Genomic DNA, 20873 nt, shown 5'->3' on the forward strand with positions numbered 1-20873 from the left:
AATTCCCTAATTTTAATAACCTAATCAAAATTAAAGGTCATGCATGCTAGATAATCCCTAAAAAAACTTAAGTCTCATGCCATAGTTTAAATAAAACATTACAATTTCTGAATAACGGAAAATTTCAAATAATTAATCCAAAATATTATAATAGTCGAAACTGAGTCAAGTCCCTCCGAGTGTCGTGTCTGCATTCTAACCTGGCGGGTTGTTTATAAAGATGGAGAATAACGGGGAGTGAGCTATGAAACTCAGTGTCAGTTCAATTACAAGAAGATCAGTGCAAACAGTCGATAGGTCATATTAAATAATAATGCATAATATAATCGCAATCAAATAGCAAATCAGAGTTTCAAATTTTTAATTAACCATCACTAGTATCACAGAATTCACAAGAGTAATTTTAGAATATCGATTTTTCAGTTCATCTCATTGTTGTAATATCTCAATGTTCACCATTGTAACGCCCCAAAAATTTGAATTTTTGATGTATTAAGTTTTGTCATAATTAAGTGTTTGCTTTGGCGGGTAAGGGCATTGAATGTGTTTTTGAGGCCATGGGTTCAAATTTCACTTTTGGGAAAATTTAGTTATTTTTGCCCCTATCCCTATATCTATTTATTCGACTTAAATACTATTTTTGCTCGACTTGTATCAAGACTGAGCCTATTGGTTTGGTGGTAAGAAATCAACTTACCTTTTGGTCTTGTGTTTGAGGTTTTGCACAAGCAAATGGAAATATTTTTATTTCTATGCTTTGTGTCGTCCATGTGGATAAGTTTTGATTCAATTCAAACTCTTGGAAGAAAATCTGAGTAGTTATCAGTATCTGGTGGGTTGTTATCATAATTCTTTTATTTGTTTTTTAATTAAATGGTGAGGAAAAATGGGGGATTTTAATTATTTTATTTTATTTCTTTGTAATTTTTTGTCAAATCCCCCACGTTTTCCATTCATGTTTCACGTTCTTTTTGTTTTTCTTTCTTTCTTTCTTTCCCTTTCTTTCACCCACACTTATTGTTTCATTATGTTCTTGATTCCTTTGCTATTTTGTTTCAATTTCTTCGCTATGTTTTGGTGTGTGGTTCAACCTTTGCCCCCTTTCGCGATTTTAATTTTTCGAGTATTTGGGAGTAAGTGTTTTCTAATGATTTTTATAAGGTTTTTTTTCCAATTTTTTTAAGGGAAGTGACTTTGGTTTTTGGTTCTATGTTTGGATGCAATTAGGAGAAGATCGTGAGACGGTAGAACCTCCAGTGAATTAAGTTCTCATTTTAATTTGTTGTTACGGTCGAGGGTAAGTAGTTTCGTCGTGTAGGAGTTATTTTTGTTATGTTACTAAAGGTTCTTTTAACGTTGGTGGTATTGATTCGATCAATCGGGGTTAGCAAAAATTGTGTTGATTAACATGTATGAGTTGTTGGTTTAGGTATGGGACTACTGGTTCATGAATCTACATCATAAATTATTAAGGTGTGTATTTCTAACTCGAAACCACCATGAAAAATCAGAAAAAAAATCTAGAAAATCTCATGGAAAATTTGATACTGTTGTGCATCACAAGGCCGTGTAGGTGCACACAGGCGTGTGCGATTACACAGGTAAATCATGTAGACCGTGTGGGACACACGGGCTAGTCAGGTAGCTTGTGTTGGCTACATAGGCTGGCCATTTTGGGCGCATGGGCCCAAATTCTGAAAACTTTTATCCAAGGCCATTAAAATCTGTAATTCATAATTGGACCCTCCATGGGGTCTATACTCCTTAGGTAAGATTCGAAACTTGGTATTTGTTATGTTTTCGGTATGTGAGTATACATGTATGTTTTATGTGTTGATAATTTTGAAAGCATACACTGTATTCTGTATTTCTGCTAATTTGACTGCATGCACTGGGATGGGATCTAATATGTTGGAGAAAGTGTTGACAGTTTACCTTATCTAGTGGCCGCATATTGCATCTGGAAGCTTGAATGCACTGATTTTGTAATGTGACACATGATCACATATCGGTGTATGGGGTTAGATGGGAACTTGATACCCTAATCTGTGTAACAGACCGTTTTTAGTAAAATCAGAACAGTGGTTTCGGGACCACAAATTCGAGTCTGAGAGAAAAATTATTTTAATAATATTGCATGGTCTATATTATGATAGGAATGTCACATGAAAATTTTGTTACGAAAATTTTACCAATTACATGTTTAATTGATAAAAGGACTAAATTGCATGAAATGCAAAGGTTGAGTTCTAGTAGCTATAAGTATCAAATAGCTATGAAATTCAAAATTGGAGGTCTTTATATGACAAGTAGACCATTAAGAGAAGTTAGTAGATAAGAATGACGGTTCATCCATGGGAAATTGAATAAAGAAAAGAACTAAATTGGAAATAAAAGATATTAAAAGATGATAAGTGATTAAATTAATAAAAATATCATCTTTTCATCATCTTTCCCAAATAAAAAATACATAGAAATCCTATCTAAGAGAAGAGAACTCATGCAAACTTATTTGACTTGATTAGGTATGTTTTCTTGTCCCGTTTTAATATTTTTACATTTCCGAGATCGTAATAGCTTAATCTAGCTATCTCGGGGATTAATTTGCAAAGTTATCAATGTACTCGAGTTTTGTCATGGATAATTATGTATGAATTATGAAGTTTCATGGTAGAAAATGAAAGGTTGTTGATAGATAAACAACTTTTGTTAAAGAAATTTTGATGAAAATATGATTTAATGACTAAATTGAAAAGATATAAAATTCATAGAAAAATTCATAATTTTGTGAAATACATGGGCTTCTGTTGTGATATATGAAAATTCGCTAGGCTTGAAATAATGATTAAATTGCATGAATTTTATTTTACGAGCCTAGGGACGAAATTGTTATTAATTAAAAGTATAGGAGCAAAATGGTAATTTTACCTAAGATATAAATTGAATTGAATTGAATATGAATTGTATTAAATTGAGTTAAATTTACTTGTATAGATCCGGATAGACAAAATACGGAGCTAGATCGAGGTAAAAAAAGTATTGGATTAGTAGCCTACATACACGAACAATTGTCGAGGCAAGTTCGTGTAACTTGATTGTGTAATTATATTCTTGAATTGAATGATATGTATGTGAATTGTGTAATTGGTCATTTATATGAGATTTGATCACATATCCGGAAATACCCGACAAATATTAAGTCTCGTTTGAATGAATGAAATTTGATTGGATACAGGGTTCCCAATTGGTTGTGATCCTACATATGTTGGGAACACACCATAGCTCGAAACAGCATCCTGTTATAAGCCCTCTCAAGCTTCCTGTTATTGCTTGCTTGAACTTCACGTTATATAGCTTGAGAGAAAGAGCTTTCTGTTTATGTACTCGTAAAAGCACTCTCGAATATGAATTGACGGATTTACAGTAGTGTACACTTTGTATATACTACCCATGTATCCATCGAGATTTCACATGATTCAACGGGTGAAATTTCGACACGAGAACATAAGAAATCAAGATAAATCATTATCTGTATACTTGAAAACATATGGAGACATGATTGATGAGCTTATCCTTATTTTTTTTATTCGTATGAAATACATGACTAACTTGTTTGTTGAGGTTATGTGTGTCAGGCTAATTGCCAAATTGTTTTGGATGTAATTTTTATATGCCTACCTTAAGCGTAAATGTATGGTAAGTTAATCTGTTATACGAACTTACTAAGCATTATATGCTTACTCTGTTATATTTCCTCTATTTTATAGTACTCGGAGGCTCGTTGGGTCGGAAGCTTAGCGGAGATCACTCACACTATCCACCGGCCCATTTCGGTACAAATATGAAACAAATCTCTTGGTTATAATGGCATGTATAGGTTAACTTAGCCATTGTTGGCATATAAATGTTTTAGTTGTAACTAGCCATTGGAATGGCTTGTGATGGACATGTTTTGATATGAATGTAAATAGTCTTAATATGCCTAATGTGTGAGTTTGAAATGGTTAAGTGATGGTAAGTATATGGATGAATGGATTGGGATAGCATATTTGATAAAATATGCATATATGTGAATTTGGTCCATTAGGTAAGATTGATTAAATTATTATTAATTTCTGATATGTCCATTAGGTAATATAAGGCCCATTAGGTAATATGTTATCTTAAGCCGTGTTCCATTAGGTAATATTTACATGAATATATGTGAATTTGGGCCTCGAGGGATCATATAAGGGTCAATATGATTAAATTATTATTAATTTCTGATATGAATGTGAAGTAATATGAAATATTTGAGTTTGATCTATAAACATCAGTAATGCTCTTAAGCCCTGTTCTGGCGACGAATACGAGTTAGGGGTGTTACAATATGCTTTTGAAAGTAATACTACGTCTAATCTGTTTTTGAACAATATCTAAAATATGTAACTGAGAATGGTCTGATATGTATATCTTGTGGTATTTACATATTTGGTTTACCGTTTGAATTATTATGCACACTGAGCTCGTAAGCTCACGCTTTTGTATGTATTCTTTTAGTTAATCAGCAACCTTAGGGCAAGTCGACGTGGCGAGAGCTTGGTTATTAGATTGCATTTTCTTTAGTATTGCTAAGTATTGATTTATTTTCATGTAGACTGTTTATTTGGACTTGCAGGGACTATTTTAAATTTTGGAGTTTATTTTCTGTTTTAAACTGTTTTAAATGTTTTTTTAAATTATATTAACTTTATCTGCAAAATGTGGATTTTCAATAACAAACCGCATTTTCCAAAACTGTGTTTACCTAAGAAATTCCGTAGCAAAATTAAGTGTTTTATAAATGTATAACTGAAAAAACTTAATGAACCGGTTAAGAGAAGCATTTTCTCAAATAAAATTGGAATTTTAAATTATCAAAAGCTAGCGCTATTTTTATAAGTTTCAAATGATTTTTGAATTTTCAAAATGAATCATATTAATTTCTCTAGATCTGGCCATAACGTCTAGGCCAAGTTTGGGGTGTTACAACCACTATTCATATGCTTATGAATGCAATGCAATTTCAATTATTAGAAAAGTTTCCTACCCCACAGCTACACACCATAGTAGGAGTTCCCCAGAACTCCTTTACCTTTACACCACATTGTGGATAAACCACTCATCGTTGTGGACGAACCACTCATTGTGGATAAACCACTAGTAATAAAAAGGGTGGATGAACCATTGACCTTTTTGATAAAAAGTTTTTACAAAGAAGTTGTCAGTAGGTTGTGAATACACATGTTTGCAGATTAAAACTACTAGTACGATGTGGTTAAACCACTCATTGTTGCAAATAAAATTTTCTATTATAGTGTAGATAAACCACTCAAACAGTACAGATAAAATCTACTCAAACGGTGTGGATAAACCACTCAACGGTGCAGATAAATTGTTCAACTTCCTTCGTTCATAATGTCCCACCCCATGCAATACAATATGGCATGCTCAAAACAGATTAATACAATAGCATTTAATATGCTTTTAATAGAACATTACAATAGCAATCATTATGCTTATAACGGTTCGATTCAGTGACAAATATTATGCCTATAATAGATTGATTCAGTAGCAAAAGGCATGCTTATCATGTGTTAGGTTTAACGGTAACATAAGGTAAGATGTACGTACGATAACAAATACATATACAATACACATATATATCATTTTCAATTCATGCAATTATATATATAACATTAATTCAGCCAATTAGGTCATGGGTTCTAACATTATTCATATTCTTAGGGACTTAATTAAATAAAATAAAATACTAAAATAGTTTAGGGATCATTTAGGGACTAGACTAAATAAAATATAAAATTTTGGGTCAAAATTGTAAAATCTAATAAATAGGGGACACACGATCGTATGGGATACTGTAAACCGTATAAAGGGGTTATACGATCGTGTGGTCAGGCCGTGTAACAAACTAATGCCATGTGATAATTGCAATATTAGGGTACAGGGGAGACACAGCCGTGTGGAAGGTCTTAGGTCGTGTGAGAATAAAACTCCTAGGGTTTTAGGGGGAACATGACCGTGTGAGGGTCGTGTGATCCATATGACCGTGTGATAGACTGTGTGACCTTTAATCATAGGCACGATTTACCCTGATTTGCTTGTAAAAAAATACACACCAGTCATTGGTATCTCGAACGACATTCCTCACGCTTAAATATGGTTCAATGTACCTAAAATTGGTTCTTCGAAAGACAATTTCACACGAGTTAACGCTTGTTTTCTAAGATTTATCAAGATTTTTTGAAAGATTTGGTAAAACTCGTAAAAAATTGATTAGATTAAATGAAGAATTAGCTTCAAATAAGAGTATTACGTAAATTCGAGATCTATTCTTTGAAACGGGATGTACTTACCGTTTCTTGGCAAAGATTAAGGATGCTATTTGATGAAAATTATGAAATCGATAGAGAGAACGATTGTATGGAGGATTATTTGATTTGAGAAAACAAAATAATTATCAACAATTAGGATGAAAATATGGTGTAAAGAAAAGAGAAAAAAATAAAAAGAGATAAATAGAAAGATGGAGGACGAATTCCATTTGGGTTTGGAAAGGAGCAAATTGAAATTCTAATTAGAAAAAAAGATAAAAAGATGGTAGAATTCTAGTTAGGAAATAATTGGGTCAATTCTTAGGGCTTGTGAACCCTAATAGCTGCATTTGTAATTTTTCTAATATTTTGCCAAAATTTGAAATTAAAATTAAAGGGAAAAAATGCTCAATCCTTATTCACTTAAGAGAGCTAATGCCTTAACCATTGGGCTATTGCCCATTACTTGTTTATTCTTTATGCTTAATCATATTGATATGTTTTTGGGGTGTTTTTGGTGAAATTATGAAATAAAAAAGAAAGAAAGGGGATCAAACTTGAGTAAACAAGGGGAAGAGTGACATGTTAACTATTAGGCTATTACCCATTCTTGTTAAGTTCTATCCCAAATAATATTTATTTTAGTGTGATTTTTATATTAGGTTGCTGAAAATTAAAAGGAAAAGAAATGAAAAAAGAGTGACTTGAATCTTAGCTTTTAAGGAGGCACCGATACCTAACCACTCAATCTATATCTTATTTCTTACTTTATTTAGTCACTCAATTGTATATATTTATTTCGAGCTCAACTTAAATATATTTTATTAGTTTACACATTTACTCAATTTTTTTTCTTATTTAACTTTATAGTTTTTAACACATTCCTATTTTAGTTTATATACAATAATTAACACTCATAGTCAAGTTTCATTATTAATATTTTAATTTATTTTACTCCTTTTCCAATTAGATCCTAACTCAATTAAAACAGTATTTTCAAATTAAATCTCGTAATCAAGTTTTGTTTTAAATTAATTAATATAGTAATATCTGATTATATTATTTTAATACTTTAATTAATTATTAATTACCTTAATTTTGGTATTCGTTTCAAACTCTCGATTTATAAATGCTCAAAGATAATTTTATAAATCGGGGCGTGACCACTTTTGGTTTTCACAAACCCAATTCTTCTAACACGATTTTTGGGGTGTGACAATTTGTTTACTAAGTTGCAACTATTTTAGTGTTATTTAAGTATAAAGACTGTTTTAAATGTATTTTCAATTTATTGGGAAACATTTATTTTAATGTTTCTAGTGTAGTTGATGTATTATTTTTTAAAATTTGTTTTTATATAAAAAATGATCTAAAAAATTTTAATACGGATGGACCGGATCAAGCTCAAATTTAATATTTTTAATCTAGACTGAACTTGGACAGAACTTTAAATTCATTTTTTTGACCCGAATAAAAAAAAATATAAAATTTTAAATCAACCGAATCCGTCGATAATGAAATTTAATCAGCACCTTCAAACAAAATTAGTTAATACGGAATACTTTGCTCCATTCAACTTTGACCTTATAATTTGACCTTATAAGCTGAGGTCCCATTCAACTTTGCTCCAGAGCTCAAGTTTTATTTTATTTAACTCTTGAGGTTTGATAAAAAGAATATTTATTTTGAATGCTTTGAAAAGTACGTTTGATGAAAATTATACTAAATTGCATTCTTATTTTTGATATTTGGAGTGTTGAAAAGGTGGTTGGCCTTTGGAGAGCGTTGAAAGATGTTAAGACAAATGAGTCCAGCTTTTAGCTAGCTACTTGGGTATTGTGGCCTCATTCGTTGTTTTTGGCCCATTCCTTACCATCTTATTTATTTTTCAGTAAAAAGTAAATTGGTCTTTTTGTTAAAAATTTCATCCATTTGTAATATTAAAAACTGACGTTAATAAAATAATCAAACAGTGACACATAGCGTGTCATATGTACCTCATAATGATGTATAGGAACTTTTTGTAGAATAATTAATTTGCTCTTTGATCTAATGTATAGGGACTAATTTGTCTGTTTTTTAGTAAAGAGGGAAAAAGCCTCTTTCATAATTTTACCCACAGACTACTTTGAAATTAAAAGTTCTCTTTTAAAAGTTCAATTCATGAATTTTTTTTTTTGGATACTTTATTATTGTTGTTGATAATAATTCAAAAGAAAATATTATTATTGTTGATAAGTATGGCAATAATTATTTTCATAATTATGTAATAAAATTATTGCTATGTAAATATAAAAGTATTTATTAAACATATTTTTCTTAAAATATTCAAAAATCCATATTTTTAAAATAATTTTTAATTTCAGAAAAATTATAATATATACTAAAATAAAAGGCTAATCCATTTCAATGGTGTTGAGAAATATTGCATTTAAATCTTGAGGCAGCCACCAATAAAATATCTCTTCTTGCAACCATAAACAAATAATTAAAATAAAAAATGAAGACCATTTCAACATTAGGATCTTTCTTCAACCACACTTTCAATCTATATAAAAAGAAGCTATTGAAACCTTCCACAATAGACACCTTTTCCTTTTCTTTTCTTTTTTACATAAAAATATTATGGGTAAATTTCAATTCTAATCCCTCCACTTTTTAGATTATAAGAATGGTTAAATTTTATTTTAATCTTCATATTTCATTCAAATTTGAGATTTAATATATATACTTTAATTTTGACATAATTTGATACTTCAACTTTTATAATGTCATTAGCTAGCCCAAATATTTTATTCTAATTAAAATAATGATGTGAATTTTTAAAAATCTTTAGCACCGTTAAAATCTTTATTATATTTAGGTCCATTACAATGTTATTTTTTTTTGTTATGTGGATATCAAGTTTTTTTTTTTCAAAATGGCACACACATTGCTAACAAATGGACCTAAAATTTTAAATCCAATAAGTAGAGAGACTAAATTCTTAAAAATAAAAATATGAAGATTAAATTTTAAATATACAAAGAGTACAAAAACTTTGAATAGATTGTAATCTTTAAATTTTTACACTATAATTTAATCAAGAAATAAATAATTAACCCAACACAAAGCGTGAGTAAAAAGTATACTACTTATAAATAACCCAACAGTGCTAAAAAAATAAAATACTATTTCAAAAAGAAGATGAAAATTAAAATAAAATTAGTTGACTCATTCTTTTTTTTTAAAAAACTTTTAATAATAATATTAATATTAATAATTCCAGAAATAAAAATGCAATAATTTTCGTTTTTCTTTTATTAATTCAAGACGTTTCGATTTTTGAAGAGTCATTTACCTTCCAATTTGGCTATTCCTTGTACCAAAAAATCGATGCTCTTTCTCTTTTATAAAGGAAAATGCTGAAACTTTATACAAAAGAGCAAACAAAACAAAAGAGGGGAGACAAAGCTAAATCTAAGGGTGGGTTTGGATAGGCGATTGGGTGCGGTGCATTTAACTTACTTTTTGTCTCACACTACAGTATCGCTACAGTATCTAATCTCACCGCTACCGCTGTTTTTACACTAACCATAGGTAAATACACCGCCGATCCAAACTCACCCTAAGTCAATGGGTTTATTCCATGCATTCGGTTCTATGTATTTCAGCTTCGAGAGACTAAGGGGAAGTATTAACACTGAAAACAGATAAGAAAATATTCAACTGAAACTCAAACTTATAATAAGATGAATAAGATAAAGTCATCCGAGCTAAATGATGAATCACTTTATTTACATCCCTCTTCATTTAAAAAAATGATAAATTAACAAAGAGTGATCAAAGATAACTACATCTTGAATAAGTTACGTAAATTTAGAGAAATCAACACTCTTTCTTGTCAAAACATCGACTACAAGAAAACAATTTGATTCAACGATCAATGACTCCAAACTCTACCTATGAAACCAAAGTAAAGCTTCTTGAATAACCTAAATTTCAGCAAGGTAAAGATACCACACACTAAATGCATGGCCTGAGAAACCTTTCACAAATCTACCATTATGGTCCCTATTGACACCATTTTTTTGATAAAACGGGTCGACTTGGATTTTAAAAAATAAAAACAAAAAAACGGGAGTCGCCACCAATCCTTTTTGATAAGGTGTGATTGGATCACCTCGAAAAGTGGTTGTTTTTAATAAACGATTCGATTTTATTAAAACAACGATTTTGGTCCACGAAATTCAAAAAAAAAAGGTTCGGGAGTCGGTTACGTACGAGGAAGGATTAGCACCCTCGAAATGCCCAAAAATTGGTACCTAGTTGATTAGTTAATATCTTAATGTCGAAAACTGAAAACTTTAAAGAGATTTAAAATACGATCCTTAAAAAACTCGAATGATATGGATTAAGATTTAAGAGGATATTTGGCTATTTGGTCCAAGGAGAAATCGAAACCCAGCACATTAGGGCACGTTTTCTCGAATTTTCGAACGCAAAACATTGCCTTATTTTGAAATTTCTAAAAGGATATTTGGCTATTTGGTCGAATGAGAAAAATCGAAACCCAGCGCATTAGGGCAGGTTTTCTCAAATTCCCAAACGCAAAACATTGCCTTACTTTGAAAATTTTAAAATTATATTTGGCTATTTGGTCGAACGAGAAAAATCGAAACCCAGCGCATTAGGGCACGTTTTCTCGAATCTCTAAACGCAAAACATTGTCTTACTTTGAATTTTTTTTAAAAGGATATTAATATGCATAACAAAATGTTAATGAATACAATAATGTGAGCACAGATAATACGAACAATAGCAACAAAGTAAAATAAAAAGGACAAAAATCAGTATCATACATGAAATGATAAGTGAATAAACAAATAGGACTACAATGCCTTTCAAAATAATAATGAACACACAGATAAATAATCATCAAATAAGACAATAACAATAATAATGAGAATAAATAAAAATAAAAGTAAAAATAAAAAAATAAAAATCTATGTATATATATAACAAAATTTGAAAATAGTAAATATATATATATATAAATAAGTAGATAATGATAATGTATATATATATGTTTATGAATATATTTAAAAAATATATATGTATACGTATATACAAATTATAAAGTTTCAAAAAATAAAAATAAATAAGAAATATATATTCATAAAAAATAGAAAATATATATAGATATATATGGACATGTATGTAAATCACAAAATACAAGAAATATGTATAAATACGTATGTATATAGATAAGTTATAAAAAATATAAATGTACATATATATTATGAAAATGTACTTATGTATATAATAATAGTAAAGATAATGATAACATTATTAAAGTTAATTAGTTTAATAGCAAAAACATAGCGAAAAGGGACTAATTTGAAACTAATGACAAAGATTCGGGGCAAAATCCAAATAAAATAAAAGAGAAAGACCATTCTGAAAACACGTGTAACGTGGAGGGATTGAAAGAGAAATTTTTCCTTTTCCCTCAAAATGACGTAGTTTCACAAAGGGCTAAATTGAAATCTGAAATAAACTAAAGGGTAAATTTAAAAATATAAAAAAAACTGATTGTGAAAACATCAAAAAGCAGAGGGGTTAAAAGCGCAATTTACCCCTCCGCATAAAAAACACGTGGATCCCCCTGGATCGAGTCGGGTCGGTCCGATCCATGACAAAACGACGTCGTTTTGGGCGTTTTGGAGCTGGGCCAAAATGGCGCCGTTTCATGGGCCTATATAAGCCAAAAATTTTCCAAAAAAAAAAATTCATTTTCTTCCCCATTTAAAAAAAACAAAAATCCAAAAATGCTCTCTCTTCTCTCCTTCTTCTCCGGCCAAGGGTCCGGCCGTTGGCCACCTCACTGACTGTCGGTCACTAGCGCCGGCGCCGTCGTATGACTAAAAAGTTTCCCTTTTTTTCGCCGAATCGTCTCTCAACCAGCCCGAGTGTTCCGGCGTTTTCAAAAAGGTAAAAAACTCCTCCTTTTCTTTTTTGTGTTATTTTGTATATATATATATTAAAATAAAAAGAAAAATAAATAGAGTAAAAAGAAGTAAAAATAAAAAGAAACCCTTAGATCGAAATTGGTAACCACCTTTTTTCTGTTTTTATTTCTTTTTCTTCAAAATTTCGTAGAGAGTTACTAAAGAGAGCCCCCTCGTTTACATATTTTCTATGGCTTTTATAGCCAATTTATAAAGTTTTTTTTTTATTTGTTGTCATTTCTTTGCAGGTCGGTGCCAGTGGAGTCGGTGGCTGGTGGTGGCAGAGGGTAGGTGGCTGTTAAATGTGGCGGCAGCAGAGGAAGAAGACCCTAGGTGCGCTGTACCTAGGGTTAGGTTTTTCTCTTTTTTTGTTTTTTTGCTGAAGATGGGTTTGGGCTTTTAGATTTTGGGCTTATGGTAGTTGGGTTTGGGTCTGTAATTGGGTTTTAGGAATGGTTTGGGTATTGGGAGTTTAGGCTAGGGGTTTTGTTTTAATTTGGTTCGGGCCCGGGTAAAATTTGGGCTGTACAGCTGCCCCCTTTGCTCATTGTCGTGTAATGAGTACTGAGCAAAGACCAAGAAAGACCAATTTTGCCCGGTCCCGACGATTCTTGACTTGTTCTAGTGCTTCTCTTATTCAAGTAGCTTTATTCCAGTCTATTGCGTCTTGTGGTTTCAACCACTCCCCTGCACTTCAGAGAGATCTGACTTGTAACTTCAATCCACTCTGCTGCAACTTCAGGGACGAGATTTGTGGTTTAAATTTACTTCACTACTACCTTGGGAAGATAAGATTCACCGTCTTTGATCCCCTCCAGTACTGCTTAGGGAGACAGGACTAATGGCTTAAATATATTTTTCCACTATCTTGGGAAGATAAGATTCACCATCTTCGATCTGCTCCATTACTACTTAGGGAGATAGAATCAATGGCTTAAATATGCTTCTGCACTATCTTGGGAAGATAAGATTCACCATCTTCGATCTGCTCCACTACTGCTTAGGGAGATAGAATCTGCAATCTTCAACCTACTTCACTACCGCTTAGGGAGATAAGACTAATGGCTTAAATATGCTTCTCCACTATCTTGGGAAGATAAGATTCACCATCTTCGATCTGCTCCACTACTACTTAGGGAGACAGAATTTGCAATCTTCAACCTACTTCACTACTGCTTAGGGAGATAGGACTAGTGGCTTCCCCGATCTATTCTCTGGAGAACATGACCTGTATAATGAACCTAATTATGCCTAATAATTAAGATGTTATGATGAAGAATGAATCAAAATATCCTAATTAAATGTGCGTGCATGAATGCAAATTGTCATGAAAAATGATCCCTCAATGTTTGATTTGTTATTGCCCATTGTTCAATAAGGTTTTACTGCCAACACGTTAGAATGTTATCTTGTCCGGTTGGTAATGCTCACATATCACTTAACCAGATTTCCCCTACTGTAATCTTCAAGGTCCAATCCACTGTAATTTTGGGACATAAGATTTGAACCATCTTTCTCCCACTAAGTATAAAATCTGGCTCTTTCCTAATGCTCTCCCACTACGATTCAGGGACACAGGATCTGAATCTCCTTGGTCTCCTACACCATTCCCAAGATGTCACACCAAATGTTTATGCACAATTGTAAAATTCAGTTCTCCAAGAAAACCTCTTCTTATCACTCGGTAATCACTGCTTGTTTATTCATTGAAGCTTTATCACCAACACGACATTTTGTCATTTTTTAAATCCATATTTGGACAACAAAATCTGAAAGGATAGTCTTAATTTAGACTTTTATTTCTTAGACATTTCAACTTTTAAACTTGGTGTGTTCTAAATAACAGTCCTGTTTCAGGCTCCAATATTATTTAGAATTCTAGAGTAATATGCAAAACTCCTTTCGCTTGAATATTCAGTACATTAATCATTATTTAAATGAAGAATGTTTGAAAAAGATTATCACAATGGACAAAACAAAATGTTATTGAGAACAAATTTCGAAATGAATAAATTAATCAAGATACCAAATTTTGCTGAAATACGAACTGAATAAGATGAAAAAAATTATCACAATGGACAAGATGCAATTTTATTAAGAGCAAAGCTTGAAACGAACAAATTAATCAAGATAGCAAAATTTTCTAAGGTTCAAAATAAAATAAATAAGATGACAACAGGTGCCCCAGATATCGCAGCATGAGCTTCACTGCACAAACTTTCTGAAGACCATTCTGAATTTGATATGTGTTTAGGAAATCTACAGTACTTTGTCGATGCCCCAAGATGTCGCCTACCCTTTCTTGTTGATTCAGGTATAGCGAGATCACCACATGCCCCAGATCTGATCAAAATTTGAGCCGCCGTTTTCAGGTTTTCAACTCAAATCTCCTTTAGTCTCAAAGTGACCTTTACGGGTTTTCACCTTGGCCCCCTTTTTTTTGGACTTAAAACTCGCTTTGCGGGTTTTCAATTTGGTCCTCTTTCTTCAAGTGAAGTATTGCTTGAATGAATCTGAGTTTACAGGATTTGGCAAGTTTTTGCCATCCGTCTCGCTCAAGATCAGAGCTCCTCCAATAAAGGCCTTCTTTACGACATAAGGTCCTTCCCAATTTGGCATCTATTTCCCTCTAAAATATTTTTGTAGAGGAAGAATCTTTTTCAACACCAGGTCCCCCTTGTGAAATTCTCTGGGATGAAATTTCTTGTTATAGGTTCACATCATTCGTTTTCGATACATCTAACCGTGCCAAAATAGCTTTTAGCCTCTTTTCTTCTATCAAGTTTAGCTGGTCATATCGAGATTGAATCCATTCGGCCTTTTCTAACCTTAGCTCAACCAACACCCGAAGAGAAGGGATCTCAACTTCAATGGGTAACACTGCCTCCATCCCATAGACTAAACAAAACGGTGTTGCTCCAATAGAAGTCCTAACGGATGTTCGATATGCTAGGAGAGCGAAAGGTAATTTCTCGTGCCAGTCCTTGTAGGTTTCAATCATTTTCCCTACAATTTTCTTGATATTTTTGTTAGTTGCTTCCACAGCACCATTCATTTTTGGATGGTACGGTGATGAATTATGGTGTCTGATCTTGAACTGACTACAAACTTTCGCTTTTAAGTTGTTGTTCAAGTTCAACATATTGTTAGATATGATCCTTTCAGGCATCCCGTATCGCCATATAATCTCATTTTTCAGAAACTTGCTAACTGCTGATTTCGTGACATTAGCATATGAAGCAGCCTCAACCCATTTAGTGAAATAATCAATAACCACAAAGATAAAACGATACCCATTAGAAGCCTCTAGAGATATTGGCCTAATGACATCCATTCCCCATATGGAGAAAGGCCATGAAGAGGTCATAACGTGAAGGGGTGAAAGTTGTGCATGCATTTTGTCACCATAAATTCGACATTTATGGCACTTTTTGGCATAATTAATGTAATCCCCTTCTATGGTGGACCAATAATACCCGATTCTCATAATCTGTTTGGCCATTGTGAAGCCATTGGCATGCGTTCCACAAATACCTTCATGGACTTCTTCCAAAATTTTCTTAGCCTCCATAGCATCTACACATCTCAACAATACTTGATCCTTTCCCCTCTTGTACAAAATCTCCCCATCCAGGACATAATCAATAGCCAGGCTCCTCAATGTTCTTTTATCATTTTCTGTCGCATGATCAGGGTATTCACGATTCTTTACATATCGTAGTATGTCTTGGTGCCATGGATGGTCATCATTTTCCTCTTCTTCAACACTGTAACAAGGAGCTGGGGTCTCAGAATGCTGATCTGAATAGGCTTCATATCTTCTGGTTTGTTCACTTTGATCATAGAGGCTAGAGTGGCCAAAGCATCAGCCATCTGATTTTCGTCTCGTTGGAGATAACAAAAAGTGACACTGTCAAACTCTTCAATTAATTCCAGGACTAATTTCCGATAGCGGGCTAACTTTGGGTCTCTCATTTCCCATTCCCCTTTGAGCTAGTATATTACTAATGCAGAGTCTTCGTATACCTTTAGTATCTTAATTTTTTGCTCTATGGCTGCCCGGATGCCCATGATGCAAGCTTCATATTCAGCCATGTTATTGGTGCAATAAAATCCAATTTACTGGTAAAAGGATAATGATCTCCATTAGGGGACACCAGGACTTCCCCAATTCCATTGCCTACAGCATTCGAAGCTCCGTCAAAGTTTAACTTTCAAAGATGATTTTCGTGGGAATCCTCTTCAGCGGTTGACACATACATCAAGTTTTCATTCAGGAAATCAAAATTCAGAGTTTCGTTGTCTTCTAAAGCTCTGCTGGCCAAAAATTTTGCTATCGTGCTCCCTTTGATAGCATTTTGATTTACGTAGACTATATCAAATTCGGAGAGTAGAATTTGCTACCTAGCCATCCACCCGTTCAACGCTGTTGACTCCATCATATACTTTAGAGGGTCTAACTTTGAAATTAGCCAAGTCGTATGATAGAGCATGTATTGCCTCAACCTTTGTGTCGTCCAGATCAGGGCACAACATAATTTTTCAATAGGCGAATACCTCATTTCACAGTTAGTAAATTTCTTACTAAGATAATAGATCGCCTTCTCCTTCTTCCCCGTCTCATCATGTTGACCTAGCACACATCCCATGGAGTTGTCGAACACTGTTAAATACAGGATCAATGGTTTATCTGGCCTGGCGGCGACAACACTGGAGTATTGGGTAAGTACTATTTTATCTTGTCAAAAGCCTCCTGGCATTCTTCATTCCACACATCTGGATTGTGTTTCTTCAGAAGACGGAATATGGGGTCATATTTCTCGGTCAGTTGCGAAATGAAACGAGCAATGTAATTTAGTCTGTGTAATAAGCCTCGAACTTCTTTCTGAGTACGTGGTGGAGGCAAATCTCGAATTGCCCTGACTTTGTCTAGGTCGATTTCAATCCCTTTTTCACTGACTACAAACCCCAAAAGTTTTCTCGACCTATCTCTAAAGATACATTTGGCTGGATTAAGCTTGAGTTGGAACTTTCTTAATCTTAAGAACAACTTTCTTAAGACTTGCACATGTTCTCTTTCCATTTGGGATTTTGCGATCATGTCATCAACATATACTTCAATCTCCTCGTGCATCATATCGTGGAAAAGGGTCACCATAGCTCTCTGGTATGTGGCTCCCGCATTTTTCAACCCAAATAGCATTTCTTTATAACAGAATATCCTCCATAGGGTTACCAATGTAGTTTTCTTCATATCTTCAGGATGCATCTTAATTTGGTTATATCTTGAGAAACCATCCATGAAAGAAAACAGTGAGTGCCCTGCCGTGTTATCTACCAGGGTGTCGACGTGATGTAAAAGAAAATAATCTTTCGGGCTAGCTTTATTCAAATCTTTGTAATCTACACACATTCGTACTTTTCCATCTTTCTTAGGGACGGGTACAATGTTGGCTACCCATTCGGAGTATTTTACCACTTACAGGAACCCAATATCGAATTGCTTTTGAACCTCTTCCTTTATTTTTAATATAGCATCAGGCCTCATCATTTGGAGTTTTTGCTGAACTAGCTTGCAATCCTCCTTTATAGGAAGACGGTGAACTACAATATCGGTATTTAAGCCAAGCATATCCTGGTATGACCACGCGAAAATGTCTTTGAACTCTCGAAGCAAATCAATAAAGTCTTGTTTTGCTTCTTCAGCTATGCATGTTCCGATCTTCACTACCTTTCCCTCTTCTAGGATTACCGTCTCCACCGTCTCCTTATGAGGTAGGATTTGTTTCTCCTCTTGCTGTACCATCCTCAACAAGTCCGGAGATAGGTTGCAATCTATGTTATCTTCAAAATCATGAGATTCCTCTTAACACATATCCCGTTCAAAAGGATTTTTCAAGTCCATAGTAGAGTCACTCATGTCATTGATATCTAAGGGTCTGTTATAGGTACCAAATAATATACAAGGAATGTATGAATTTAAGAATACTTATTTATAATATGGTCATGAATTAATGAAATAATAATTTGGAATAAAAGAATCCAAAATGAAAATTTGTACGAAAGAATGAAAGAATCTTAAAAGAATATATGCTCAAAAAAATTACGAAGATATATTTAATTGAAGTCACAATGTTCAAACATATGCCCATTTCACAAAAAGTTTTCACTGTCTCTAGGCTTCAAACAATTAGTATGTTTTGAATATTACTCTGGAAAAGCTCTAAAAACTTCAAGTATTTCTTCTGTAGTCCAATTATTTAGAATGCTCTCGGGTTCATAGGGACGGATGCCTGATATACTTCTTCGAATTCTTCTTTGAATATGGTATTAATGTTCAAATTTCCTAACATTTCCTCCGCAGTCTCCTTTCTTGGTGTCCTCAATCCAGAATACATGGTTCCCCCTGATACGTAGGTCCTTGATATGTGGGGGAAAGTTATAGGTTCCCAATAAACTTCTTCTCCACTCAAACGCGCCTTCCTCCTCTCTTGTCTATTCTCTAACTCTTTCCTTCTTTGCTTCGCATTTGGCTTAAATCTTAAACCAAAGCGGTCTCATTTATCTTTCAGCATTGGTGCTTCTATCCTTCCTTGAAGGCATCTTCTAAGTCCTCTTCCAAGCACTGCTCCCTTCCCAACCGTTATTTGTAGTCTCATCCTTATGGCTCTAGATATGTTGGGCATCGGAATCTTATTCCCCTCGACAACAAAGGTCGCATTCATGAATTCTAAGGATCAAAAGGAACATTCGATTGCCTCATCAACCGTTCCCAAATATGGTGTGTCACTGGTTACTGATGCAATGATATCTTCTTCAGCGTTTATCGTAACTAATAGGCCTTCTGTTACCAATTTCAAATTCTGGTGCAATAATGAAGATACCGCTCTCGCTGAATGAATCCGAGGTCTTCCCAACAAGTAATTATACAAAGGCTTGATATCCATCACTAGGAAATCCACCTCGTATATATTCAGACCAATCAAGAGTGGTATTTCTATTCTCCCCATCACCCTCCTTTCGGTACCATCGAATGCTCTCAATATATTCTGGCATGATTTCATGTGAGAGCTATCCACCGACAACCTGTTTAAGGTGGATAATGGTAAGACATTCAAGGCCGATCTATTATCAATTAGCACCCCTGGCAACGTGTATTCCCCGCAGCGAGTAGTGATATGTAGGGCTTTGGTGGCTCCTCTTCCCTCCGGCGGTAGTTCATCATTATTAAAGAAAATGAAATTATCGGCACTTATATTGTTAACCAAGCGGTCTAACTTGTTCACCGAGATATCGTTAACGACATAAGTTTCATTTAGTACCTTTATCAATGCATTACGATATGTCTCTGAACTTAGAAGCAACTCAAGCACCGAGATACGAGCCGATTACTTATGTAGTTGTTCCAGCACGCTATACTCGCTATGCTTTAAGAATTTTAGAAATTCTCTAGCCTCATTTTCAGTTATCGGCTGATTAACCTGTGATTCTATTCTGTCCGTTTTTGCTTTCCCCACTCAACTGCTAAGGCTTTTCCTTTTGTAGATTCCACTATTGCATTTGCCGGATCATAGCGTTTTCCATTTCGTGTATAGAAGCCTACATCCTCTTTTGAAGCATTCACCATGTTTTCTTCTCCTTGGATCGTCACGTTGCAATCGTAATTCAAATAAACCTTTTTGCTATCCTTGTAGGGAAAGGATACAGGTTTTTGGATTATGACCCTTGGCGCTATTTGTATTCCAGATTCTGTGCTCCTTGGCCTTGAAATAATCACCACTGGGTGATTAACCCTTTGAGTTTTCCCCGCAGATCCTTCCTCTGAGGCATAAACTTCTCCCTCTTCTAGTCCCTTCATCTCTTCATAAAACTCCAACTCTTTTTTATCCATTAAGTTTTGTACCATGGTTCTGAACTCGGTGCATTTTTGGATGTCGTGGCCTTCATCCACATGAAACTCACAAAACTTCCTTGTTCCTTCAGGCCTTTCCATTGAATCTTGCTTGATGAGATCTCCTTCTATCATTCGTTTCTAAACCCATTTTAGCGAGGTCTTTATCTCTGCTACGTTATCTTTGACTCTCCTTCTTCCATTCTCGATTATCGCGTTTACCCCTTTATCAGCATGATTGGGTAACGGATTCCCTGCTACGTTTGGTCCTGATGGGTCGCCAAATTTTACGATCCCCATCTTAATAAATCTTTCAACCAACTTCTTGAACGTAGTACAGTTTTCAATTGAGTGCCCCGTAATTCCCGCATGATACTCGCACTGGGCATTTGTGTCGTACCATTTAGGATATGGAGGTTGCATGGGTTTTAGATAGGAGGGAGATACCACATGTATGTCATATAAGTTCTGGTACAGCTCTATATACGTCATTGGGATGGGTGTGAATTGGGGTCTTTCTTCATTTGGCCTTGGATTAGATTCCTGCCTTGAAGAACCTTGATGGTTAGTGGTTATTGCTCTTGCTTGTCCCACCATGATTGGTTTAGAATAGCCCTTGTTAAACACGCTTGCATTGTT

At 34.0% G+C, this 20873-nt stretch overlaps 1 protein-coding gene across 1 annotated transcript; it reads right to left on the reverse strand.

Annotated features, from left to right (window-relative positions):
- Window positions 1-19080: 19080 nt before the first annotated feature.
- Window positions 19081-20369, reverse strand: LOC121218371 (uncharacterized). The gene is made up of 2 exons (XM_041095541.1): window positions 20067-20369; window positions 19081-19665 (listed from the first exon to the last, which is right to left on the reverse strand). The coding sequence occupies exons 1-2, from the start codon at window positions 20367-20369 to the stop codon at window positions 19081-19083; spliced, it is 888 nt and encodes a 295-aa protein (XP_040951475.1).
- Between the last annotated feature and the right edge of the window lie 504 nt (window positions 20370-20873).

The sequence above is a fragment of the Gossypium hirsutum genome, chromosome D06 (genome assembly GCF_007990345.1).
Source record: "Gossypium hirsutum isolate 1008001.06 chromosome D06, Gossypium_hirsutum_v2.1, whole genome shotgun sequence".
Classification (NCBI taxonomy): Eukaryota; Viridiplantae; Streptophyta; class Magnoliopsida; order Malvales; family Malvaceae; genus Gossypium; species Gossypium hirsutum.